Source organism: Bufo gargarizans, chromosome 7 (assembly GCF_014858855.1).
Source record: "Bufo gargarizans isolate SCDJY-AF-19 chromosome 7, ASM1485885v1, whole genome shotgun sequence".
NCBI classification, from domain to species: domain Eukaryota; kingdom Metazoa; phylum Chordata; class Amphibia; order Anura; family Bufonidae; genus Bufo; species Bufo gargarizans.
Window position 1 is genome coordinate 56,269,457 of NC_058086.1, and position 27,198 is coordinate 56,296,654.

At 44.2% G+C, this 27,198-nt stretch overlaps 1 protein-coding gene and 1 long non-coding RNA gene across 8 annotated transcripts in view; one reads left to right on the forward strand and one right to left on the reverse strand.

The window, feature by feature from the left end:
* Positions 1 to 5,311: 5,311 nt before the first annotated feature.
* Positions 5,312 to 27,198, reverse strand: part of KIAA0040 (KIAA0040 ortholog) — a 59,699-nt gene continuing 37,812 nt past the window's right edge. For 6 of the 7 annotated variants that reach the window (XM_044300918.1, XM_044300922.1, XM_044300917.1 and 3 more), the window contains one exon: positions 5,312 to 7,390. In XM_044300918.1, the coding sequence (XP_044156853.1) occupies positions 6,966 to 7,262 (297 nt within the window). In that variant the 5' untranslated portion in view covers positions 7,263 to 7,390 and the 3' untranslated portion in view covers positions 5,312 to 6,965. Of the gene's footprint in view, positions 7,391 to 11,577; positions 11,597 to 27,198 lie in introns of those variants that run through there. The other variant, XM_044300924.1, reaches the window with a different exon arrangement.
* On the forward strand, positions 8,893 to 13,030 carry LOC122943296. The gene is made up of 3 exons (XR_006390851.1): positions 8,893 to 8,998; positions 9,124 to 9,158; positions 12,985 to 13,030. It is a non-coding gene; the product is annotated as an uncharacterized LOC122943296 (long non-coding RNA).

Here is a 27,198-nt window from a genome sequence, read left to right on the forward strand (position 1 = left end):
ACTGCGTTTGCAGTGTATGTTGGACATATGTGCAGTAATGTGCTAAATGTGCCCATAGAGCCCTACTGACCCGACGTGTGCCCACACAATGCCCACTTGGCATGTTTTTATTTTTTTTTACTCTATTGAATAGTGTAGTCAACTATGCTATTTAATAGCGAGGCATACCGCAAAAAAACCAAACGGTCTACCATTTTACTAAGTGATGTAGCCAATCCATTGCATCTGGCATACATCATGTACTGCAAATGCAGCATGAATAGAGCTTTAGGCTCTGTTCACATATCTGGAACGTTTTCCATTTTTCTGTTCTGTCAGAGGAAGCAGAAACGGAAAATGTGGAGTGCTAGATCCATCATATGGCAGACACCAGTGACGCCTGACAGACCCCATTGACTTATAATGGGGTCCATCAAGATCGGCCCCAAAAGGAAATGTGAACAGTGTAGCCACTTTTTTGTCTGGCAAAAAAAGGACATGTTCAATATTATTTTTTTTGCGGGATGGACATACGGCTGCCCGGATGCAAAATGCACGCGGGTGTCATCTGTGTGCTTTCCGCATTTTTTGCAGCCCCATAGAAATGAATGGGTCAGTGTGTGTGATCCGCAAAGAATGAGGATACGGCACGGATCGAAAATACAGTCATGTGCATGAGGCTTAGAAGTCATGTTACACATAGCGTAAAAAGCAATTCCATAGTCTAATTTATGAGCTGAGTTATTCCATCACAGGGCATCTGTCAGCAGATTTGTACTTATTAAACTCGCTGACCTGTTACATGTGCACTTGGCAGCTGAAGGCATCTGTGTTGGTCCCATGTTCATATGTGTCCACATTGCTGAGATTTTTATTTATTTATATATATGCAAATGATTCTCTAGGAGCAACGGGGGCGTAGCCGTTACACCTAGAGGTTCTGCTCTCTCTGCAACTGCCACACCCTCTGCACTTTGATTGACAGTTCCAGGCAGTGTAAATTTTGATTAGTAAAGGTGCAGGGTGTCGGACCCCTGCCAATCAGATATTGAGAATCTATGCTGAAAATCAAGTTTTGGACAACCCATTGCTGACACGTGTGCAGGTTTTTTATGCAGGTTTTGAAGCCAAAAGTCATAAGAGAGAAAGTATTAAGGACATATTTGGAATCTACTTCTGGTTTTTGCTTCCAAAATTGCATCACAATACTTGGATACACCCTAATGCCCTACTGAATATATATATCTTTATCAATAGGGTCACTTCTCTGCAAATGTATGTGGTCGTCTCAGACAATACTGATAAATAAAATTAAGAATACGTACTTGTTAAATTTGAAACATTTTTATTACATGCAACGTTTGCAGACACTAAAACTTATCAATTCACATTAAATCAGTGCAATGCTGCTCGGTTAAAGTCCATCTCTGCTCAGTACACAATACCACACACAGAGAACACACACGTTCTTGATCCTTGAAGGCCACACGGTCAGGTTACCTGATGCAGTTTTGGAAGCCAAAACTAGGAATAAATTAAAAAAAGTGGAGAAGTTGTATCTGTCCTTTATAATTTCTCTTCTTGTATGGTCCATGCCTAATTTTGGCTTCCAAAAACATCAGAAGTCTGACCATGTGGATGTACCCTTAGACCCCTGACCCCACCATTTTTCCTGCATGTTTGCATCCTGAAGCTGCGTGGTTTCTTTTTGAAATCTTCTCATGCTACCAAAGTGTGAGGGACATTATAGACTTGCACTTGTGTTGTTTTTGTTTTAAGAACTTGCAAAAGAACCACTTTTATACATTCAGCAACATGTATGGTGGTCACTGAAACAGGAAATGCAGTGATTGCCAGGTAACATCCAGCAAATCATCCAAGAGGGGAAGGGGATGCAAGAGAAACGAACATACTGTATGTTCTCCAATGGAATTGAATACTAAATAATGAGGTTTAAACTAGTCAACTATCCACAGAATAGGTGATATGAATATGATTGGTAGGAGTCTGACCAGTAGGACACCCCCTGATCACAAAAACAGGAGTCCTAAAAACTCACTATATAAATTAAGTAGCAGTTAAGAATGCATGCTATGGCTCCATTGATCTCTATGGGACTGATGGAGATAACTGGGCTCTGGACTCAGCTTCTCTTGGGCAGCAATGTGCATAATTGACCACTGTTCCATTCATTCAGGAGGACACAGTCCCTTATTCTTGTGATCGGAGGTGGAGATCCCAGCGGTCAGACCCCTACCAATCAGACACTTAAGAACTATCCAGTAGAGTAAGTTTTAGCTGTATTTTGACAGCTGTGTGTAAAGTACATAAGGTTTAGAATATTTTAATACAACAATCCACTTACTTTAATGTACATCTGTGCTGTGAACCTGACACGTTAGATCCAAGGGATGCAACTTACGTAAAGGTAAAAAAACTGACCTTTTGCCTTAGGTGCTCTTTCACTGACCTCATAAAGTCCCACGGCTAAATTTCTCTGTTAGATCACACACAACATAAAAAGTTCTCACCTGGAATCATCTTTGAAAAAAATGTCTTCCGTGTCTAGATATTGCTCTTATATACAGTACATGGTCATACCGCTCCATGATGTCCTTTTCATTCTGTCTCAGAATGTCTAACTAATGGGTCCAGGGAGAAGTCAAGGCTAGTAATTAGAGATGGCCTTGCGGTTCGCCCGGCGTTCGTTTCGTGGCGAACTTTGCACGTTTGCGGTTCACCGGATATGCGAACATGTGGCAACGTCCGCCGGCGCCATATTCTTTTGCAAAGCGCCAAACTTTGACCCGTGACACATCCATCAGGTGGGACAGGACAGCCAATTGAGACGTTTCAGTACATGGAAACACCCCCACCTATCAAAAAACCCGATCTGGCAGCCATTTTACATTCTGTGTTTTGCCAATGTAGGGAAAGGTTGCTTTGTGGAGCAGGAACAGGCTGTTAGGGACACAAAACGCTAGCTAATAGGGCCACAAAAGTCCTTTTATCGATAGGTGTGATATACTGAAGGGTGTGATATACTTAAAATATACTTTCTAACATAGAAAGTATATTATAGTGCATTTGTATTATGCAGCAGTGGTGTGCGGTTCTATTGGAACAACTAATTGCAACGGGTGTGATATACCTGTTTTCCCCCCAAAAACTGATTGAGGGTGTGATATACCTATAATATACTTTCTAACATAGAAAGTATATAGTGCATTTGTATTGTGCAGCAGTTGTGTGCGGTTCTGCTGCAATACCGCAGCTATATAGAGGGACAAGCGCTATTGGAAAAACTATTTGCAATGGGTGTGATATACCTGTTGCCCCCAAAAAGACTGATTAAGGGGTGTGATATACCTTCTTCCACAAAATACTGATTGATGGGTGCGATATACCTGTTCCACCAAATATTAATTGAGGCCTGCGATATACCTGCTTCCACAAAATACTGATTAAGGGGTTCGATATACCTGTTTCCACCAAATATTGATTTGGTGTGGTATGAAATAACTGTTGTGGCAAAAAAAAATTGAGGAGTGTGATATACCTGCTTCCACAAAATACTGATTAAGGGGTTTGATATACCTGCTCCACCAAATATTAATTGAGGCCTGCGATATACCTGCTTCCACAAAATACTGATTAAGGGGTTCGATATACCTGTTTCCACCAAATATTGATTGAGGCCTGCAATATACCTGCTTCTACAAAATACTGCTTAAGGGGTTTGATATACCTGCTTCCACAAAATACTGATTGAGGGCTGCGATATACCTGCTTCAACAAAATACTGATTAAGGGGTTCGATAATATACCTGTTTCTACCAAATATTGATTGAGGCCTGCGATATACCTGCTTCCACAAAATACTGATTAAGGGGTTCGATATATCTGTTTCCACCAAATATTGATTAAGGGGGAGGAGACCGAGGACGACATTCTCCTGGGCGATGAGCAGGAGCCAGGGCACTCCACTGCTTCCAATTTAGTGCAAATGGGGGCCTTCATGCTCCAATGTTTGAAGAAGGACCCTGCATAAAAAGCATAAAGGGCACAGACCAGTACTGGGCAACAACATACTTAGACCCCGGTACAAACACAAAATGGCGGACATGTTACCAGCATCACAGAGGGCTGGCAGAATGCAGCATTTCCAGGCCTTGCTGCGAGAGATGCTGCATTCTGCTGTTGCGGTCGCTGGCAGAGGAATTTCCACCCACAGCAAAACAGGTGCGGGTACCAATCCTACCGTGCCTACAAGAAGAGGGCGGTTTGAAGATGTGTTGGTCACTTCGGATATGTGATCATCGACAGCCATCCTCTGGATCCAGTCTCAGGGAACGCCTAGACCGACAGGTGTCCGACTACATCGGGTTAACGGCCGATGTGGATGCTCTGAGAAGCGAGGAACCCCTGTACTACTGGGTGTGCAGGCTTGACCTGTGGCCAGAGCTGGCACAATTTGCCATGGAACTCTTGGCTTGCTCCTCGTCATGTGTCCTCTCCGAAAGGATGCTCAGCGCAGCAGGGGGGATCGTGACCGATAAGCGCACTTGCCTAGCTCACGACAGTGTGGACTACCTCACATTTCTAAAAATGAATGAGGCATGGATCTCTGAGGAATTTAACACCTGTGACGACCACGTGTAATTGAATTTCCTCATGCTAGCCCACACATATCCGCCACCACTCAGAACCAAGAATGGGCCTTGTCTTATGTATATACTGCGGCATAAAAGGCCTTTTCTGTCAGGTGAATGCCTAATTTTTGGTGCCTCTACTCCAGTGGCCTATAGTAAAATGTTTATTCAGTGACTGCCTAATGTACCTCCAGCCACATCATCACAAGTTTTTTTCTCTCAGGTGAATGACTAATTTTTGGGGCCTGTACTCCAGTGGTCTACAGTAAAATTTGTATCCAGTGACCGCCTAATGTACCTCCAGCCACATAATCACAAGTTCTTTTCTGTCAGATGAATGCCACATTTTTGGGGCCTGTACTCCAGTGGCCTACAGTAAACTTTTCTATCCAGTGACCGCCTAATGTACCTCCAGCCACATCATCACAAGTTCATTTCTGTCAGGTGAATGCCTAATTTTTGGGGCCTGTACTCCAGTGGCCTACAGTAAAAATTTTATCCAGTGACCGCCTAATGTACCTCCAGCCACATAACAAGTTCTTTTCTGTCAGGTGAATGCCTAATTTTTGGGGCCTGTACTCCCGTGGCCTAAAATAATAATTTTCTAGGCTCCAGTAGGGCACATTTTTGACAGTGGCCCCTGATTAAAATACATATTTTTTTGTAGTAATTTTGGCCAATGAGCCCCCTCTGGTATATCACTGTTCATGTTGTGGGACTATTTGTGTACTTCTAGTAAGTATTTGGTGGCTGCAAATATGACCTGAAGGTTTTTTAGGTTCGCCTGCAATTAAAGTCTATGGGGTCGGCCGCGAATGCGTGGTTCACGAACGAGTGTTCGCGAACCGCCCCGGCCCGATGTTCGTTCATCACTACTAGTAATTACTCTACCGCTCATGTACAACTGGTTGATGGGCAAGGGTGGACTGGCTATAGAACCTACAGTGCAATTTCCCAGTTGGCCCAATACCCGAGCCCTCCTCACAGCCACCACCCAGGTACACAGCGTTTTGAACTTCTCAGCATTAATTAATGCATGAACATCAGGTACTTTTGCACCTGACTGGTGGCCACAGAAGCCCTCGTAAATTCAAATGCATCAGGCATTCCGTTTTGATCCGTCTTAATAGAAGTTTATGGGAATCATAACGGATCCGTCTGGGTCCCGTTATACAAGACGTAAAACAAAGTCCTGTCAAGAGGACTTTTTTCTCTGTTCTGCATAACGGAAACCAGACGGATCCGTTATGCTTCCACATAGACTTCTATTTAGACGGAAACCAAAAATGAATGCCTTTTAAAGGCTTCTGTTTTGCATTCCGTCATAATACAAGTCTATGGGCAGCATAACGGATCCATCCTTCCGTCTTATGGATTCTGTTATATTCCATTATAACCATTTTATAATGGAAAGCCATAACGGAATCCAGAACGCAGAGGTGAACCCACCCTGTGTTTTTTAATTATTCCATTTGAAGAGTTGTTATGTTTTGCTTGATGAAAATTGAATATTTCATTGCGAGACAACCTCTGTAATACTTTTTTTAGGTTAAAACAGTCACCCAATTAAGAACACATTCCACAAGAAAGAAGATAAGCGTCTGTTCGCTGGATCATGATAATGAAGGTCCCTGATTCTCCATCTGAATCGAGCAGTTGAGCACATTCACGATCACCTCTCCATTCACTTCTGTCTGAGATAGAGCCGAGCACTGTCTCAGTCAGACCTATTGAAGGGAATGTAGTGGTGGTCACGCCACATTTACTAAGTGTCTAAGACACTTTTTGCACCTAAAGGCTTGGACATGGCTTGGAGGGAAAGGTGTATGGTTTAGAAGAAAGCAAATTGTGGGGCAGAGTACAGTAAGCTAACTAATAGGTGGTAACGTCTCAAAAGATGTATCTAGTGCAAGTTTACACTCTCCATATCTTAGGAAGTATAAGTAAGTCTTGGCCCAAGTTTTAAGATCAGTTTCATTGCTTAAAAACATTAGACCTTATTACTCCTAAATGCAATAAGATGTCTACTGGAAGCACCTCTTGAAGCTTCTTCATACTCCCGTTATTCCAGAGATATGGGAGTGTAATTAGCCTGAGTAGCTGTTACACCTCCATAAAAATCCACCCTGAGCTCCTTCATTTTTGTTCATGGCATAGAAAAGGGAATGTGCACTAATTCCCGCTACCGAGTCCTGGATTTACAATACGGTTGGAGATTGTCCATCCCCATGCAGCAGGTTATTATACTCAGTATTATAGCTTGTGGCAGATCTGTTGATGGCCACTTTGTAATCAGCTCCAGCAGATAAGCAAACTGTTCAGTTTCAGTTAAAGCTATACAGAAATTGAAGGCACTTTCTCCAGCATGATGGACTTGGCCTGTGGACTTGGTATCCAGAAGTCCTCTTCTTCGTTTTTCTTTTTTTTCTTCTTACTTGGTGAAGGCTTCAGTGTGTTACTTTTTCTGGTCCGACAACAGCAAAAGTGACAACAAATAATGCTAGCAATGAGCAAAGCAAGAAGCGGGAGGGCGAGCAGAACCCCCAGGCAGATGGTGTTATATATCCCAAGCTCATGTTTATATTGTATCGTGTCATAGATCCTTTGGAAGAAAGCATTTATGGACTCCATAGTGAGATCTGGAATCCCGGTTTCTGACAGTCTCTGTACTGGCTAATATACAGGGAATGCAATCAAATGCAGTCACGTAGTCATTTCTAAGCGATATTCCAATTATTCGTACAAAGGCCGTCTTCTCCCTGAATGGTTAAAAAGAGAAATTATTAATTTTTTGTGAATCACTGGTATTTTCAAAGATTTGTGGCACAGGTTGAGATTTACACCTCAAGCATATTTTGGATCTGTACTCTTTATATATAACATGGGCCCCACATATGGCAGTGTTATTCTGTGGAGCTATATTCACTTCATATTTCTATACACGCACACCTCTTCACCCATTGTAGAATCAAGGTTGGTTGGAGGCCCCTAGTCACATCCCCAAATGATTCTTAGAATAAAAAAAAACCTTACTATTATATTCACCTAAAAGATATCTCTCTGATCAATGTCTACCAGGAGCACCAGACCATATCCCACCACAGTATTGTGTATGGCAATAAACACTGTATGCATGCTCAGCCTTCAAGTGGAGGCCCCCACGTGGTGGAGGTACCTGAAATTTTTTTATTTTTCACAATTCTGCTCTGTCAGTATATAGTATAGTATGTAATGGTCTTATTAAATAACATTTCACTTTAATGTGAGCAGTGCTGCAGTAACCGGCTACGTCCACTACACTGTAGACAGGGGGTGGGGGGATGGGGGTGTTATTCTGGTGCCTGAGCTACATTGAGCAGGGTTGCCGATCAGATAGTAATGGTGTTATGGCAGTGGGTGCAGAGCCACTTATGGGGAACCACCAGGCTGCTACCTCCAGTAATAGTCTCTGTGTGATTGACAGCTGACCCATAGGGGGTCAAGAGATACGGATGTAGCAGAGTTAACACACAAACTGTTAACTCAAATTTCTTAACTCATTGTGATATCCCGGCCATTGAAAATCAACTGAAGGTGTCAGCTTAACAGAACTAGTTTAGTGAACACGTCTAGTTAAGCATTGCAGAGCACCGAGGGATCAGACAAAACCGTTTGGCAGGCAGAGTACATGTAATTCTGTAAAAGTCTGAGGGCAGGCAGTGAAGGGTCAATATGGAGGTCAGGTACAGATCAGGTCAAGCAGCTAAGGGTCACAATCCAGGAAACAGGCAAAAAGTCGGTACTTGGGCAGACAACAAATACAGCACACATTTGCAGGATACTAGCAGGCTAGGAACCTATTGCTCAGGCACCCTCTTATAGGGGAAAGTGCATACGTTGCCCCAACATAGCCAGCCATAGGCTGGAGAAGATTTGGGTATGTGACCAGAGGAAGAGAGGCTGGCAAGCAGGCTAAGAAAGCCCGGAAGGGGAGAGCAAGTGGTAAGTTCAAGCTGACGAGATACAGAAACTCAGGACCGGCAAGTAAAGCAACGATAGCCAAAGTAACAGATGGCTTATCCTGAGTATAGGCCATCGCTTGTAAAAAGCTGGACAATGCCTTAAAAGTAGAAACAGAATACAGTATTGTTAACTGCAGCCCAGGCCTTCCAGTCTGGTAATTGTGCGGTTTCTCAGTGATTGAGGGCATTCAGTGTAATATGCACTTCCTGTTTATAAGGATTCCCCATTCTTACTGAGGCCTCGGAGCATTACACATCCTGTTTATGTTAAGACTGGCAGCGGACCGCGGTTCTCATGTTTACTGCTTGAGAGGAGCACGCCAGCTGGAACGTGTCTATGAGACAGCCAAAACACTAAGCATTCAGGTGCTTGCTTTTAAAGAGAACTAAAAATGATCTGCCTGAGATTAATATTAGCTATATGGTTAGTCTGCGGGTTTGTACAGCATGTTCATAATGTTTGCTGTTTTTTGGCTTTTGCTTTCTTGCAGTGTGAAAAAAAAGGTCTGGTATCTGGAAAATATTGGTAAGTTAACTGATGTTGACAGGTGTGATTATGACTTTTTAATTAAAGGGCCCCCAAAGAGAACACCATTATCTATGCCATACTAGGGTATCTTAAAGGGCTTCTGTCACCCCACTAAACGCATTTTTTTTTTTGTCTACTTATAATCCCTATCCTGCCATATTGCCATACATTATGTTATTAATAATTTTCGTTCAGTAGATTTAGCCAAAAACTTACCGAAAGAGAAGATGTCATCGGCGCACTGAGGGAGTGCTGAGGAGGCGAGCCTCCTTCTCTCAGAGCGCCTGCGCCGAATCAACACAGGCGCGCAATTTTTGAAATGCTGACAGGGCCAGCCGGAGGAGGAGATCGCGGCTGGCCCTGTCAATCAACACAAGGAGGGGGCGGTTTTCTGCGGCTGCTACCAGCAAGTAGACGCCCTACTTGCTGGTAGAAAGGTAATTAGCATATCATAAAAGTACGTTTTTGGCTAAATCTACTGAACGAAAATTATTAATAACATAATGTATGGCAATATGGCAGGATAGGGATTATAAGTAGACAAAAAAATTATAATGCGTTTAGTGGGGTGACAGAAGCCCTTTAAAGGGGATATCCAGCCTTAGAACCCACAACCCCTTTAGTCTAGACCTGTGTCCCCGAACATAAAAAAAGGAAGACACACATGTCCGTAGTCCCTCCGCTGCCCTGTTCCCAGCTGCTTTCATTCCCCACAGGACCAGGAAGCAGTTGGGTCCCATGACCACTGTGGCCAACAGGGGCATAGCTACAGGCTCATGGGCCCTGGTGCAAGAGTTCAGCTTGGGCCCCCCCTTTCCCTCAGTGCTTTGTGGCAAGGGGCAGGGTAGCACATAGCCTTTTTGCTGCCTGAGGCAAAAAATGTAAACGGCACCCATTTGGCCCCGCACAGGCTCCTGTGCCTAGTAGCGACTACTACCTATAGCTACGCCCCTGGTGGCCGATCACACGCCTTGGTGGTCGCAGCAGTTTGAATGCTAGGTCATAGCAGTAATGTAATGTTCAAGCCTCTGTGAGGTCTGTGATTGGCTACAGTGGTCAAGGGACAAAGCCCCTTCCTGGACCTGCAGGGACCATAAGGAGCCAGTAATGGATCAGTGGCAGAACCGCAGACAGTTGAGTCTTCCTTTTTTATGTTCAGGGGCACAGCTCTAGACCAAAGGGGTTGTCAGCTCCAAAGCTCGACAACCCCTTTAACGTTACATACTCAGGACCTCTATTAACAGAGGAGAAAGCCCAGAGAACTCAACATGACCATTTATTAGGAACCTCTTGTTTCCCCATTACTAAGGCTAAGTTCACATCAGCGTTCAGCCTTTTCGTTCTCCTGCTCCATTATAGGAGCCCTACTGCGCCTACTTTATGTTTAAAAATTAATTTGGAGGCTTACAGAGTTTTTTTTGTCCCTGGTCTGATTGTCTATGAATCCAACATAGGAAACATCCTAGAGGAATATCTCTGCAATAGGGTGCTGTACAGAGGCACCATATAGCCACATAGAGGGTGCTTAGGACCAAGAACATATGTACCGTAGAGAGGGTGCCCTTGACAAGAGGTGGTCCAGCTCTGGTTGACACCATTTCCTTTGAGATCTTGTGCACAACTCCTATCTCCAGAACTGTATTGGTAGCTAAACAAACGATGTGACCGTTAATTTCAGGATCAACAGGGGTCCTAGAGGCCAAGCTCCTACTAATCAGAATGTTACAGTATACCCTAGTGCAGTGATGGCCAACCTGCGGCTCTCCAGATGTAGTTAAACTACAACTTCCACCATGCCCTGCTGTAGGCTGATATCTGTAGGCATTCTGGGCATGCTGGGAGTTGTAGTTTTGCAACAGCTGGAGAGCCGCAGGTTGGCCATCCCTGCCCTAGTGATATGGCATCACATTTTAATTAGGGGATAGTCCATTTAATCAGGGCAAAATTTACAAGGATTTGCAGATTTTCTCTGTTCTTGCTTAAATGTTCTCCAGTTTGCTCCCAGTTAATTAACTTAAAATTGGTAGAGTGTGAATGCGGCCAAAACAAGGAAATTACATTTAGATTACCACTGGGGACATCTGTAAGTGACAATTAGAGATAACAAATAAAGGTATTCACATCTTAGTGACTCGCTGGCTAGAATTCTCTATTTGGAGTCCCTATATGAGAGGGACACAACCGGTAGACCATTTATGCTCCATTTGCACCTCTCTTGCTTTGCCTGATTGTCTGATGCTTCTTGATAACAGGGCGTCGTCCACCTTTAGCCAAAATAAATGCACCCCCCATTGCTCCCTCCCCTAGCTACAGATGACAAACTATAATAATGGTGCTCATTTTCTCCGCAGTAATGCTGCAGAAAATAAGTTTCCCTTTGTAGAAGAAAAAAACAATAAGATCCATAGAGTTGTACCTTATAGTTTTGCCTTTTGATGCGTCCCTGGGGTAGTTATAAAACTTTGATGTGTCTCTGTGGTTCTAAACGTGTAACAACCAGCATAAATAAGATACAGTGAAGTGATTCAGCTCTTATTGAGCCAATGCTGCAATACTTACAATATAAAAAAACACCTTATTCTGACACAATATAAAGACAAATAAAATGTTGAGCATAGCTCTGCACTGCTGCAAATAAAAATTTATGTTATGACTCTGCTTTCCCAGCCTTGGGCATGTGTAGGGGTTATCCAAGACCTAAAACATTAGATTGCTTTAAAATTGTCCCCCCAAACAACTTTCCAATTTACTTACATTTTCAATTCTGCCCCGTTCGCCCTGTGTGAATTGCAGTCATGTGACCCTCCAGCCCCCATCTCACCATAACATACGCTGCCAAGAGTCGTATGATGCACAGCGCTGAAGTCGTCGGAACGTCATTAGCCCTGCTTCAGCGCCCCCTTTGCTGGCCCTGCCCGTCAACCACTCTTCCAATACACCCACTGCTCCCTGCTCCTTTCCGTCAACCTCTCCTCTATATCCCATGTTCCCTGCTCCTCCAAGTCAACCTTCCAGATCAATTACACTGCCACGCTGATCACCGGCACCCCACATCTCCATCCCATTGCCCCCCATCACTGTCACCCCACACCTCTCTCCCATTGCCCTGCATCTCCGAACCTCTCTTCCTTTGCTCTTAATCCTGGGCTCCACGCATCTCTCTCCCATTGCCCTGCATCCCCGGCACCCCGCACCTCTCTCCAAGTGCCCCACATCACAGTCACCCCGCACCTCTCTTCCATTGCCCTGCATCCACGTCACTCCGCACCTCTCTTCCATTGCCCTGCATCCCCGGCACCCTGTACCTCTCTTCCATTGTCATGCATCACCGGCATCCCGTTCCTCTCTTCCATTGCCCTTCATCCCCGGCACCCGCACCTCTCTTCCATTGCCCTGCATCCACGGAACCCCGCAGCTCTCTCCCATTGCCCTGCATCCCCGGCACCCCGCACCTCTCTGCATATACCCTGCATCCACATCACTCCACACCTCTCTTCCATTGCCCTGCACTTGGAGAGAGGTGAGGGGTGCCGGAGATGCAGGGCAATGGGAGAGAGATGCGAGGAGCCCGGGATAAAGAGCAATGGAAGAGAGGTGTGGGGTGACAGTGATAGGGGGCAATGGGACGGAGATGCAGGGTGCTGTGTAGCTGGCCAGCTAAGACCTGTCCTAGTTTGCTAACATGCCTTATATATTTATACAGCTAGACCTACCAATAGCCTTAATACAGTTCCTATGTTTACGTGTTAAAGACAAAAGCAGAGTTATTTACTGTGACATCATGTTTTGGATGTCATATAACTGTTATATTTTGTGTTCACAGAAGCAGAAAAAGATCATATGCCTTTAAGATTAATTTTGTAATGTAAGGTAAGCTCAGTGACACAGCAGAAACATCAGAAAGCATAGTGTTAACCTGTTGTTGCTGGAAAGAAGTCTAGACCAATCACAGCCAGCTTCTCACACAGCAAGAGTTCTCACCAATCACAGCCAGCCTCACACACAGCCTGTCTGGGAATTTTCCTGGCAGGAGCTGCTACAATTATTACTCACCAGAGAGAGGAGCTGAATAGACACACAGTTCCAGTCACAGTCCAGTTTTATGGGAACAAGAGGCCAAAATAGGTATTTAGAACAGTTTTATAATGTTCATATTGTTAGTATTGTGATTAGAACTGTATACTGAACCAGTTATACAGTATGTGTGTTTACTTACAGTTCCACCAAATTGCAAGCTACAGTTGCAAACTGTGAACTACTAAACAATCCATACAAATTGCAAGCATACAAACCAGATTCCATACAAATTGCATACAAATTGCGAACTGCTCATAAGCAATTGCATACTGCAAACTGCAAACTAAGTTGACCAAGCAGAACTATTAGTTAGAACTCAGAGTACAGATACTTAAGAGAGAAATATATCCACCATTTTATGTTGAATGACAAGATTGAACAGTTGAACCACCATCTTATGCATACCGCCATTTTGTAATATATTTTCAACATGTGTTTTGTACATGGACTATCTGCTGCGGAGGCAGCAGTGTTATATATGAAGAAAAGTTGAAGTTAATAAAGAAGTTTTTTGAAGCATTTGGTGTGCTCTTTAAACCTACTGTTTCCATAGAACTGCGCAAGAGGAATTACGGAGTAATAGACAGTCTGGTTAGACTAAAAGTCAGAGATGTAAAAATTCTTCTAATGCCACAGCGCAAAAGGCACTTCATAGTTGACGGGGAGGAACAGGGAGCAGTGGGCGTATAGAAGAGTGGTTGACGGGGAGGGCCAGCAAAGTGGGCATTGGAGCAGGGCTGATGACATTCTGACAACTTCTGCGCTGTGCATCATGGGCGCTGACGACTCTTTGATGTTATGGTGAGAAGCAGGCTGGAGAATCACGTGACCACAATTCACACAGGCGAACGGGGCAGAATTGAAAATTTAAGAGAATTAGAAAGTTGTTTGTGGGACGATTTTAAAGCAATCTAACAAATGTTTTAGGTCTTGGATAACCCCTTTAAATCTGGGACTGACTGCTACGGGGCTTAGCATTACACATGGAAATAACATTTAACTATGGAGCAATGGGATCTGGCAAAAAGATGAGTTAAAGGAAATCTCCACCTTCAGGGACATTTCCTTTAGGTTAATGATAGTTCTGTGGCTGCTGCTGCATTACTGTGGACTGTGTTACTAATTGGTTCGCCAATGTCATAGACATAAGAGGTGCTGATGTGCACATTTATTTTAAACAAATCTATACCTTTTGGCATTTTAAAATATTGCATTTCCTTCTAATCCACCTTCCTTAACCTGCTGCTAGCAAACCGTCTCTTTAAAGGGGTTCGTCCATCTGGGACATTGATGGCGTAATGATAGGATATGCCATTAACGTCAGATAGGTGTGAGTCCTACTTCTAGGAAACGCTCCTGTCTCTAGAATGGGGCCCCTGAAGTGTAGGAGAGCAGAATACACGTGATCGGCTCTCCCTTCATTGCTATGGGAGTTCTGAAACTAGTTGAGCTGTGGTCTGTGAATGTGCACTGCCCATGTCTGCGTCACTGCGTAGTCCCCAACACTACTTGCTGTGTAGGCTGGCTGCATGTGCTCTGTGTACTGGCTGTGGGCTGCTACCCGTGTATGCTGGTTGCTTGGGTGCTGCGTGCTGGCTACGGTATTCTGTGTCTGTACGTGGGCCTGTGTATGTGGATATTCCCTGTGTTTGTATCACAGGACAGTTCTCTGAGTCGCCATGTTGGCTGGCTGCCTGTGATATTGCATACCGGCTGTGGGCATTTCCCATGTATGCTGGTTGTTTGTGGTGCTTGCTGGCTACAGTGTTCTGTGCCTTGTGTGAACTGTCTCCTGTGTTTTGTATGCTCTGTGCTTGATTACCAGGTGGTCAGGTGCCCTCATGAACCAGCTATATAGACCTGTGAGCTGTGTGCCTGAGGCCATCTGTCTCCAGCTTGGCTCTGTGCAGGGTGTATGCTCCTGACCTGGGTGTTTGCCATTCTAACCTGATCTGTGTGGTCACCTGGTAATTCATTGAGGTCATCATGTCTTGATGTCACCATGTCTCTATGTCTTTGGCCTTGTCTAACTGGGAATGCCATGCATCCGTTCCGCATGGGTTCCAGTGTCATGTTTCAGTAGCTCTGTCTGTGACCGCCATGCATCCATTACACATGGGGTCCAGGCATCTGCCTGTCTCATGTATGAACAGCTGTTTCTGTGACCGCCATCCATCCATTCCGCACGGTGTCCAGGAACCTGCCTGTCTCAGGCCTGAACAGCTCTGTCTATGATTGCCATGCATCTGTTCCACATGGGGTCCATGTCTGAGCAACTTTGGGACCACCACGCATCCATTCCGCATGGGGTCCAGGCATCTGTCTTTGTCTGTGTTCGCCTTATGTCTTGTATTCTGTTCAGAATGTGGTTTATGTCTGTACTGTGTCCTATGTTTATGCTTGTTTGGGTTCCAGTTCCTGTTTTGTTTTTGTGACTGGGCTGCGTGTTATTCACCAGCGTCGGTTATCTTGCAGGTTTTGGCCAAGTACACCGGGACCATTCCAGGAGGTAACGACCTCAAGAAAGTCTATCCCCACCATCAGGGGTACTGTGAAGATCAAGCGTTCACTTAGACAACCCCCTTAGGGTTTGGCCCCAAACAAATCGGTGCACTTGGTTTAGTGGTGAGCCGTCTGACACTGTTTACTTTGCCTGTTTGTCCAGGATCAGGTCTTTCTTGTTTGGTCATGTTTAATAAAGTTTTGTTTTGGTTCTATGATCTGTTTGCCTGGTTTTTGTATGCTCGTGATTAGAGATGAGCGAATCGAATCCCACGAGGTGGAATTCGATCCGAATTTCAGGATAAATTCGATTCGCCTAGAAGCCAAATTTCCTTGTGCTTCGTGTCACGAATCAATTTAACCTGAAATAGTATAAAAAAACTAAAATATTCAAACTTACTGCCTCCATTTGCTCGCGACGGGCCGCCAGCCTCCATCTTGCTTGAAGATCTTGGCCAAAATCCCGTGCGGCGTGAGATTACATTATCACACCAGCCGGCGTGATGACGTCATATGTCACCACGCCAGTTTTCATGAAGACGTAATCTCGCGCCGCACAGGATTTCGGCCGAGATCTTCAAGCAAGATAGCGGCGGCTGGCCCGTCGCGAGCAAATGGAGGCGGTAAGTTTGATTGAAATTTTTTTTTTATTGTTAATTTTACGGTCAGATGCCGCGATCATAACATCTGAGGTGTACAATGATGGTGGTGGTGCTATCGCAGCTCCTTGTCATTGCACCCGCTACTTACAAAAAAAAAAGTGCTTTGTGACAAAGTAATTCGTCACAAAGCAAATTTTTGGGTCAAATTCGGCGAATCAGCCGAATTGAACTTTTAAGAAATTCGCTCATCTCTACTCGTGATATGTTCAGGGGTTCTGTTGACCCCTAGAACATGACACTGTTGAAGGATTCTATCGTTTCACTTGAAATGTTTCAGTTATAGGAATCCCTATAAGGTCTCATGCATACAAGATACAGACTGCATTGGGCCCTTGAGAAAGAATGGCATAAGGACCCCTTACTCTTCAATGGCTCATCACAGAGCACCTTTTATACCTTTCTAACAATTTACTAGTAATTTAGGGCTATGAAATTCATTACCTCAGTCCCCTACACACAATCGAATCGACAGTCGGAAGCTTTTTTACGGTAGCACTGGGCTCCCTTACCTATTATACCCCTGAGCAGCTGCACAGTTCGCACATATGGTATGCCCACCCCTGACACAAGCGTACGGTATATCAGCTGGGTACAACCTCTGAGTTGTATGGAACCATTGCACTGCACGATAGACCTCTTCGGTGACCTATTATACTCATTTGATACTAGGGCATATGGATATTTTCTGTGTTACATTCTGAGTCAGACAGAAAAAGAATCATGGCGTGCTCCATTGGATGCCATACTAAGGAGACTAATTCTGCATGTACTAATCTTTATGTAGTGTACGGGAGAGTAATACCCCGTCACTACAGAAGGGTCACTTGGGTACTATCGTTCCCCCTGTATTTATGGGGAGGTTGGTATAGAACATCTTGTCAATGTACTGCTATGTATTTCCCTGTTACTGTGAAACGTGCATGTGCAGGCCGGCTAGGGTGTTATTCCAGCTCTGAGTCACTAGAGGGAGCTAGGGAGCCCTAGTTTATATAAGGCCCAGTCAGGAAGTAGTAAGCAGGCAGACAGTGGGAAAAGGAGTCAGAGATGATCCTGTGTCTGAGTCAAGGCCAGGCCATGGGCCTGTGAGAGAAGAGCAGGCCTGGAGCCTGTCGACTAGGAGAGGGTAGTAAGCCCTGTAACCGGGTTCCGGATCCAAGGAAAAGGTTCCCCTCCTGAGTCATCCTCCATTTTAGCTGAAACATCATAAGCAACCAGCCGGGACACGGAATACAACAGAGGCCAATCTGACAAAGCAAGAGGTACTCAAGAGAACAGAGGAGGTACTAGATAAAGACAGCTTCAAGGATACGCCAGCTATAGGGCATTAGACCTTGGAGAATAAGTCACATGTTTCAGGACCAGTCAGGAATAGTGTGCAAGCCGCCTGTACAGCATCTCCTGTAATTAACACTCTGTAAAGAACATTGCTATAACCGGCCAGTCTGTACTTCTAAGAACCACCTGTATTCAAATAGAAACCAACTGTCTTTCATGGAACTGCGCTTCCAACTGCGTCCATGTATGATTATCACTGACATTCAGTAAAGTTCCAGTTTTTGGTTGGCTATCCCGTGGTTGCTTCATTCTTCTACATTACTATACACGGCGTGTCACCGTTTAATTGACACTGGCGTCACGAACATTAAATACCTGCCTGTTCCAGCATGTGCCCCGATTGAAGACGACAGTGGATCCCAGGTTAGTGGGTAAATCTGCACTACAAAGCCCAGCATACACTACTGACCCCCTGGGACACTGCATTTAATGTGCATGAGGCCTAAATCAGGGGGGATCTCTGTAGTGTGTGCGAGAAATGAGTTTGGAGCTTTGGAAGATTTGAGAGATACGCAGAACTGTTCAAGTGATGTAATAAGGTACTTGGCTGCTGTGATGCTCTGCAGCAAACACACCTGTCTAGGCCACAACAAGATCTTTAATGGAGACCTACTAGTGGAAACTATTGAAAATCATTTAGAGTAAATTGGTATCCTGTGGGGATTCGCTCTGGTAGACAGGGTGTGCGGACGCAGTACAGAGGCAAATTACCAGTTCTTAAATCAAACTTCCGTGTTTATTCACACATAAAGCAAAAACAAATTGTCCCTTTGCAATCTTGGTGTTACTTCACAAACAATGGAAAGTCCACATTGCAAAAATCACCTTGTTGGCAGTTCTGCCTCCAGCAGTCCATAGCAGGCTTTTAGGGGCCCGTTTCCCTTACAGACGGGTCTCAGCCCTCCAGCACGGCAGAAGCCTCAGATCTCAGCACACACACCCCCTGAGCTCCACTGTCAGACTGAGGTAATCCACCTCACCTGGCAGTGATGGCTGGTTTTTAGGCCAGGCCAAACCCAGCCTGGAACATGGGGAGTAGTCACCCACCCAGCACTTTGACTACTCCCAGTAAGAGCTGTCCTGGATCAGCTATACAGCCATACTAACTATTAAGGTGTCAAACAGCAACTGCTGCTGACACATAAAAACAAGGCTCTTACTCCACCGAGGCCAGGAACCTCGGTGACACGTACCTATCACCCACGATGATTCCTTGTACCTTCTCACAATCCACACAAGGCCTTCATGACAATACTGAATGTCACGGACATCAGAAGATGACATGTTATCATCATAATTTCTCTGTGCCCTCAGTTTTTGATCATGTCAATTGAAGGAGTTAAGCCTTATCATATATGTAAAATATTAAAAGAGGTTTCCTCATCACCTGTGACTCTGGCATCCTTCTTGAAGGCTGTGGCAATAGGGCCACAGGGGACCACACCAGTACTGTGGTTGCTGCTGCACGCAATGTTGATGGTGAACAGATCAAAACACTGACAGAATACATGGATGGCAGGCTTTTGAGTGTCCTTGCAAAGAAAGGTGGCTATATTGGTCACTGATTTGTTTTTGTTTTGTTTTTGAATGTCAGAAATGTATATTTGTGAATGTTGAGATGTTATATTGGTTTCACTGGTAATTGAAATGGGTATATATTTGTTTTTTGTTAAGTTGCCTAATAATTATGCACAGTAATAGTCACCTGCACACACAGATATCCCCCTAAAATAGCTAAAACTAAAAACAAACTAAAAACTACTTCCAAAAATATTCAGCTTTGATATTAATGAGTTTTTTGGGTTCATTGAGAACATGGTTGTTGTTCAATAATAAAATTAATCCTCAAAAATACAACTTGCCTAATAATTCTGCACTCCCTGTATAGTTGCAACCCCAAAGGTTTTACTAAGTTGAACCAAAATCAGGCTGAAGGTTGGGGTGGGGCAGGTCCTGCCTATGTAAGGGTACTTTCACATCTGCGTTTTTACTGGAACCGTCATGGATCAGCAAAAGCGCTTCCGTCATGATAATACAACTGGCTGCATCCATTCTGAACAGATCCGGTTGTATTATCTCTAAAACATCCATGATGCTTTTGTGTTAGAGAAAACGGACCCGGCATCATTGATGGGAACACAACTAAACGGAACGGAATGCATTCTGGTGAACTCTGTTCCTTTCAGTTCAGTTTTCTCCTCATTGACAATGAATGGGGACAAAACTGAATGCGTTTTCCTCAATGAATCTCTATAGCGGAAAGGAAAACGCTGATGTGAAAGTAGCCTAATATGGACATTATTAGCAGCAACTTGTAAGGAACCTACATTCGGGTTGGTTTGCAGGTATTTTATATATTAAAGTAAAGCTGACTACTCACACTGGAGATTTTGGACGGCTGAAAAAGCAGATTTAGACTATTTTCTTCCCAACATCACTGCCTTTTCATGACACAACACAGGTGTAGACATGAGATAAGCCCAATGGGTGCTGCTCCACTTTCTGGGTCCCACTGAAGATTGCTGATTAGAAGAGAATACAGGAGATTCCAGGAGCTCTGCTCTAGAATGGACTAAAATTTATAAAAACTACAAAAAGAAAAACAAAGTGCAAGTGCATGGGGGGTACAATAATAAAGCACAACGCATTTCAGGAGCACTCCACTCTTTGCTTGAGAAAGAGAGTGGAGCACTCTCAAAACGTGTCACACTTTATTACTGTATCCCCATGCACTTTCACTTTCTTTTGCATTTTGTAGTTTGAATAAGTCCAGTCCATTCTAGAGCAGCGCACCCAGAATCTCCTTTTGTCTCTTCTAGGCAGCAGACTCCAACCCAAGAGAGGTCTTTGGTTGATACAGCAGTTGATTTGCAGTGTTGGATTCTCTTGGTCATTGTCAGGTGCTGCAGTTGAAAAATCATTCATGGTAGACAATAGATCTGATTCCCATCAGTGGAAGCCTAGACCAAGTCTCTAATAACAGCAGAGATCGATTGGCGATTTTTCATTTTAAATTATGGCCTGGTTGTCCCAACCTCCATAGAGCAACCATGAACACGCATCCTCAGAAAACCTCCATAATGTACAGTATGCCGCACATTTCATTACAAGACCGTACAGAGAATTGATTAATTGACACAATCCTTGCTGAAGGTCATCAAGTCATATGCAAAATCTGCTCAACAGTGAGAACTGATCCTACTTATCCTCTACAGCGGAAAGGTTAAAGCTTTTCGATGTTTCGCCTTCAGTCATAATGAACTCAAAGTTTTAAAATGATTGTGTTTGGGGAATGGTGTAATAAAAGGTCATAAATGAAACATTGTGGTGTTTGATCAATTTTCTAGAAAGCCGATACAGAATGTGAGCCGTCCTGACATCAACCCAGGGAGAAATAATTGCTTGGCTTGGTATTTTAATTGCCGTTCGATAGTAATGGTTATTTTATGGTATCAATGTAAAACAAGTCAGACGAGAGGTCTTTTTATTAGAATCTACAGATCAGCAGATAAAGACAGGCTGCAATTAGACAGAGGAAAAGTGCATGTAACACAATGTGCATGCTTGAAATGTCTTCCATAAATTCCTTGATTTTTTTTGAAGGAGAAAAACATTAGATGTCTTAAGATGGTCTGAAACTTAAAAGGGATGTGCAGTGGCTTAAAACAGATCCTCAGGATAGGCCAACAATATCAGATGGGTGGGGGTCCCACTCCAGGCCCGCCCGCTGGCCAGCTGTTTGAAGATGTAGCGGCACTTGTGCAAGCACTGCTTTCTCTTCAAAATTACCTGTGCAACATCAACTTTTTAGAGGATCAGTCCCATTCACTAATCAACGATTTGCTCATTTGTTGGGTGATTAGTGGCATATTTACACAGAACAGTGGTTTGGGATGAGTGTTTGTACAAACTGAGTAATAATCTACTTATGTAAATGGGCCTTAAAGCTATTATTACACAGGCCAGTTGTCGGCCAGATCATCGGCAATGTAATACTCCAGTATTACACTGATCTGGCAGTGTAATCCTGCAGCTGATAGAAACATAGATTACCCAATGAATAAGGAAACATTCATCGGGCAATCCAGGCTATCCTCAAAATAGGTCAACAATATCAGATGGGGGGGGTTCCACTCCAGGCACGCCCGCTGGTCAGCTGTTTGAAGCGGTAGCGGCACTCGTGCAAGCACTGCTTTCTCTTCAAAATTACCTGTGCATCATCAACTTTTTAGAGGATCAGTCCCATTCACTAATCAACGATTTGCTCATTTGTTGGGTGATTAGTGGCACATTTACACAGAACAGTGGTTTGGGATGAGTGTTTGTACAAACTGAGTAATAATCTGCCTATGTAAATGGGCCTTAAAGCTAGTATTACACAGGCCAGTTGTCGGCCAGATCATCGGCAGTGTAATACTCCAGTATTACGCTGATCTGGCAGTGTAATCCTGCAGCTGATTACCCAATGAACAAGCAATCATTCATCGGGCAATCCGGGCTATCCTCAGAATAGGTAATCAATATCAGATCGGCGGGGGTCCAACACCTGATACCCCCGCTGATTAGCTGTATGATGAGACGGCGCCTGCAGTGTGAACGTGCCGTCTCCAGTCTCTGTATATGGCAAAGCAGCAGAGGAGGAACAGAAGGGAGATGGCACGTGCACACTGTGGGCCCCGTCTCCTCATACAGCTGATCGGTGGGGGTGTTGGACCCCTGCCAATCTGATATTGATGACCTATCTTGAGGATAGGTCATCAATATTAAAAGCCCCATCAACCAATTTAAGCATGTTTAAAAATTATCGCTTGCCGGCGGCAGATCGTGCTGTCTAATCACGATCTGCTGCTGGCAAACAACTAGTCAATATGGGGACAAGTGATGGCATTAGCGATCACTCCTCTCTACTCTGTGAAGAAGATTGCTGCATGTAATAGCAGCGCACTCCTCCACTAACGAGCAGGTGATTGCCGGGTAGGACAATTGCCTGCAAAATCTTAGGTTAAGAGGGATTTCTAATTCCAAGACTTAAAAAATATGCTCTCTCTTCCTATGGCGCTTACTGACCTTAACGCATTAACGATGCACGGGTGGTCAGGTTCGTACATGGCCTCCTCTTTCTCTCCCTGTTTTCGCAAGTGCTTCACTGCTGCTGTTGCACAACCACAGCGAGGACATCCTTTCTGTGCAATAGGTGTCTCATACATTTTACAGAAATTTAATATGGGAGGAAGCTATTTACAAATATGCAGTGGTTCTCAGGTCAGCGGGCGGTGGAGGGAAGGAGGGTATTTAAAAAAAAAACACATATCATGGAAAAACCCTTGTAGTGATGTGATCTGTGTAGGATAGCAGCATAACTTGCAATGTAATTAAAACTGAGTAATATTCAAGCAGTATATGACGTTATGTGTCTCGCTCGTTGCAATGCTCATGTGGTAAGATTTAGGCAGCTCATTGATTCTGATCTCGGACTATAAGGATCAGAATCAATGAGCATAAATCCAGCATTGGGACGAAACTCAGAAGGGAAAGTAAGGCCTCTTGCACACGACCGTGTGCTCCCCGTGGCGGGTCCGCAATACACGAGGCACTGGGCGTGTGCATTCCGCATCATGGATGCGGACCCATTCACCCATACCACAGAACGGAACCCTGCGAAAGCACTCCGTAGTGCTTCTGTACGGTTTTGTTTTTCGTGCTTCCGTTCCGCAAAAGGATAGAACTTGTCCTATCTTTTTGCAGGACGGACAGATCACGGACCCTATTCAAGTGAACGGGGTCGCGATCCGCATGCGGCATCCCTGTGGTCGGTGTCCGTGCATTGCGGACCGCAATTTGCGGTCTGCAGCACGGGCACGGGCAGTACATGTTTGTGTGCAAAATGGATACAGTGGAGGTGAAAAAACGAGGTGAGCCTACGGTTGCCCGACATTTTTATGATCGGGCCCATCAGGTGTCAGATCTCAGGTGGCAGGATCCTGGAGGTAATAAAAAGTGGAGACAATGAGGAGGATAACAGTAGGAGACTGCTACAAAGGGAGACCTTTTGTATACTGCAGTCTTTAATACCTAAAGGGTTACATTAAATATGTAGCTTTAGTGCATTTATATGATTGATCACTTTCATGTTTTAGGGTTATTTATGGCTATGTATTTTGTATAAAGGACTAGCAGAAGGACCCGGCTTTGCACGGGTATATTTAATCTATTTTCATGTAATGTTTGTGTGTCGTTCGACAGTATCCACTATAACAGTGACATCTACAATACCCCGCCCCTTTAACAGTGACCTCCACAGTGGCCTGCCCCCTTAACAGTAACATCCACAGCGCCCTCCTCTTTAACAGTGACCTCCAAAGTGGCCGCCTCTTTATTAGTGACTTCCACAGTACCCCGTCTCGTTAACAGATATTTCCACAACACCCCGCCCCCTTAACAGAGACCTCCACAGCAGCCTGCAGCTTTAACAGTGACCGCCACAGCAGCTGCCCCTTTATTAGGGACCTCCACATCTCCTTAACAGTGATTTCCACAACACCCCGTCCCCTTAACAGTGGTCTCTAAAGCAATCTACCCTTTAACACTGATCTCCATAGCGGACCGTCCCCTTAACTGTGACCTCCACAGCAGCCTGCCCCTAGGGTGGCCAGGGGTCTTGTTTTAGGCTGGACAGTCCGGCTTTCAGACTCTCTGTACTCCGTACGGCGCAGGGCCTGGATGGACACAGGGATGTCCTTTTGAACAGCTCACTCTCAGACAGCAGCACTGTGCTGTCTGAGTGTGAGCTGCAGGGAGAAAGTCACCGTCCCTCCCACCCCTGCAGCTGACAAAAGTTGATTTTTACCTTAATTTTTTCAATCCCCGTCGGCTGCGGAGTGGGAGAGAGCGTGGCCTAATCAGGTCGGGCCGTGGCTTAGCGGGACCTGTGGGCGGGGTTTTTAAGTCTGTCTTTTGAGGGTGGCCATTCATACCTGCCCCCTGAACTGTGACCTTTACAGCACTCCGCTCCCTTAGTAGTGTCATCCACAGCGCCCTGCCCCTTTAAAGCTGACCTGCAGCAGTAAAGAAAAATGGCTGTGTTGTTATGGAAACCTGGTGTAAAACTGTGTGTATGTGGAGACTAAGTGCCTGCAAGCTTCTATTAGCTTATAAGGGTCATGTGACCAGGCTTCTATTGGCTAATGCATTTTTGGGGAATATCTCAGGAACAGTACGTGCTAGAGAGCTGAGACCCGATCTAAAACCTTCCCGGACTCCTGATGTGTGCCAAATTTCGGGATTGTAAATGTGACGGTGTGGATTCCTTTAGCGGACATACATGCGCACATACACTGAGCTTTATATATTAGATTTGGTTTGTATATATGTATCAGCTGTTCGTGCTATAAATACCCCACCTCCCCCTCTACTTGCACGCATGAATAAGGGGGCATGTTCTCCCGAAACGTCGTGTGGAGGGGAGGAGGTGTGTCCGATGTCTGTCTCAGCGTCCCTCATGATGTACCATTTTATATTGGAATTAAGTAAAGAAATAAAAATAAAAAAAAGGTTTTGTACCAGCAACTTGTGAGTATGACTTCTAATGCTCAGTCACATACAATATTGTCACAATGAGGTAAAAAGAACACACAAGTCGGCAAGTTTGAAAGACTGGCAGTATTTTGAGCATCACTGTAGTATTTGGTTCTTCTGGGGCAGTATTTTGTGCTGTACTGTGTTACTTGGTTCTGCTGGGGCAGTATTTTGTGCTGTACTGTGTTACTTGGTTCTGCTGGGGCAGTATTTTGTGCTGTACTGTGGTATTGGTTCTGCTGGGGCAGTATTTTGTGCTGTACTGTGGTACTTGGTTCTGCTGGGGCAGCATTTTGTCTTGCACTGTTATTTGTTTCTGCTGAGTATTTTGTCCCTGCCTATTTGTGTTGCTCAGCCTTCTGTAAATTTGGACCCACCTACAACATGGGGCCACTTTTTGGTTTTTTTTCAGGGCCACTTAAATTTCCCAGTGTGCCCTTGAAAACATGGGATAGTAAATATCAGTCTGCTCGATCTTTGGGCCCACAATAAAAGGGCATTATCAGTGTGTTTAGTGAAATGTACAGTAACTTAACGCTTCGGGCCCCTGATTCAAAATCTGCAAGAGAGCTCCTCACCTAACATGTGCCACGTGTAAGACTGGTGTCCTTCTTATGTAGCAGAGTGATCCCTGGAGACCCTCAGGCTATAGGGCCCAGGGGCAACTGCTGCCTCTTCGTCTCCTGTAATTATACCCCTTGGTAGATATACAGGTGAAACTCGAAAAATGTGAATATCGTGCAAAAGTTCATTTATTTCAGTAATGCAACTTGAAAAGGTTCAATAGTCTAGGCTCAAAGTGTCACACTCTAGTCAACTAATTAATCCATACCCCCTTGAGCAAAGGGTACCTGAGATTGTGACTTTGGGGTTTCATAAGCTGTAAGCCATAATCATCCAAATTATAACAAATAAAGGCCTGAAATATCTCGCTTTGCATGTAATGAGTCTCATATCTTAGTTTCACCTTTTAAGTTGCATTACTGAAATAAATGAACTTTGCACGATATTCACATTTTTGGAGTTTCACCTGTATACCCACAAGGTTTTCTTCATTACAGAATCCTATAGTGTGTTAAATATTTCTTCCTTCCTTATCTAAACTCCCGAACACTCTGCACCATGGTTTTCTCTCCTTGATTACATTGTGAGAGCCTGTGGAATAGCAAATGCAACATGTCCTTGCCTTGGGTTTTAAGACACCTTGATCTCACACTATAGTTACTAGAAGTCAGTAGTGGAATAATAGTATTCTTTATCCTCCTTGCAGCTGGTATTGTTTGTTCCTCTCTGAAATGTAACGTACCCGTAGCTGGATTGTGCCATCAAGATTTTGGCTCTGACTGATGAAAAGTGGTGAAAGTGGCAAGATTACTTTCAGAAATGTATTGAAACATATGCTGTGTAGGAAATACGTGAGCACTTTGTGGGAATCATTAAAATGTAATCGTTCTAATGAAGTTTTAAATGTATTTATTTTTAATAAATTCCCTCGACTTTCATTTGCCTTAGGCGCCTGGTACCATGAGTACTGATAGTGACTACTTTATTAATTACTGTGTCTTATTACTTTTCTAAAACGACAAAAACTGCATATCGTGTGCTTTGAAAAGAGCAGCAGGACAAGGCAAGATGTAAAAGTGTTACCAGTGTTTTCCCAATGGCGTCTTAAAATGATACTTTTAATTTTCACATTGCAACTACTGGGGGGACCCTCAACAATGGAAGCTTAAAATTAATGTGCAGCCTTGAACAGCCGTTTAATTTTTAAAATCTAAAATAGTTCTACAATTCTAGATTGATTCATTTCTCAATATAAAAGTAATATTGGTTCACCATGTACATTTTAAAGTTCGGAAAGATGTGCTAAATCTTGGGGTGCACGG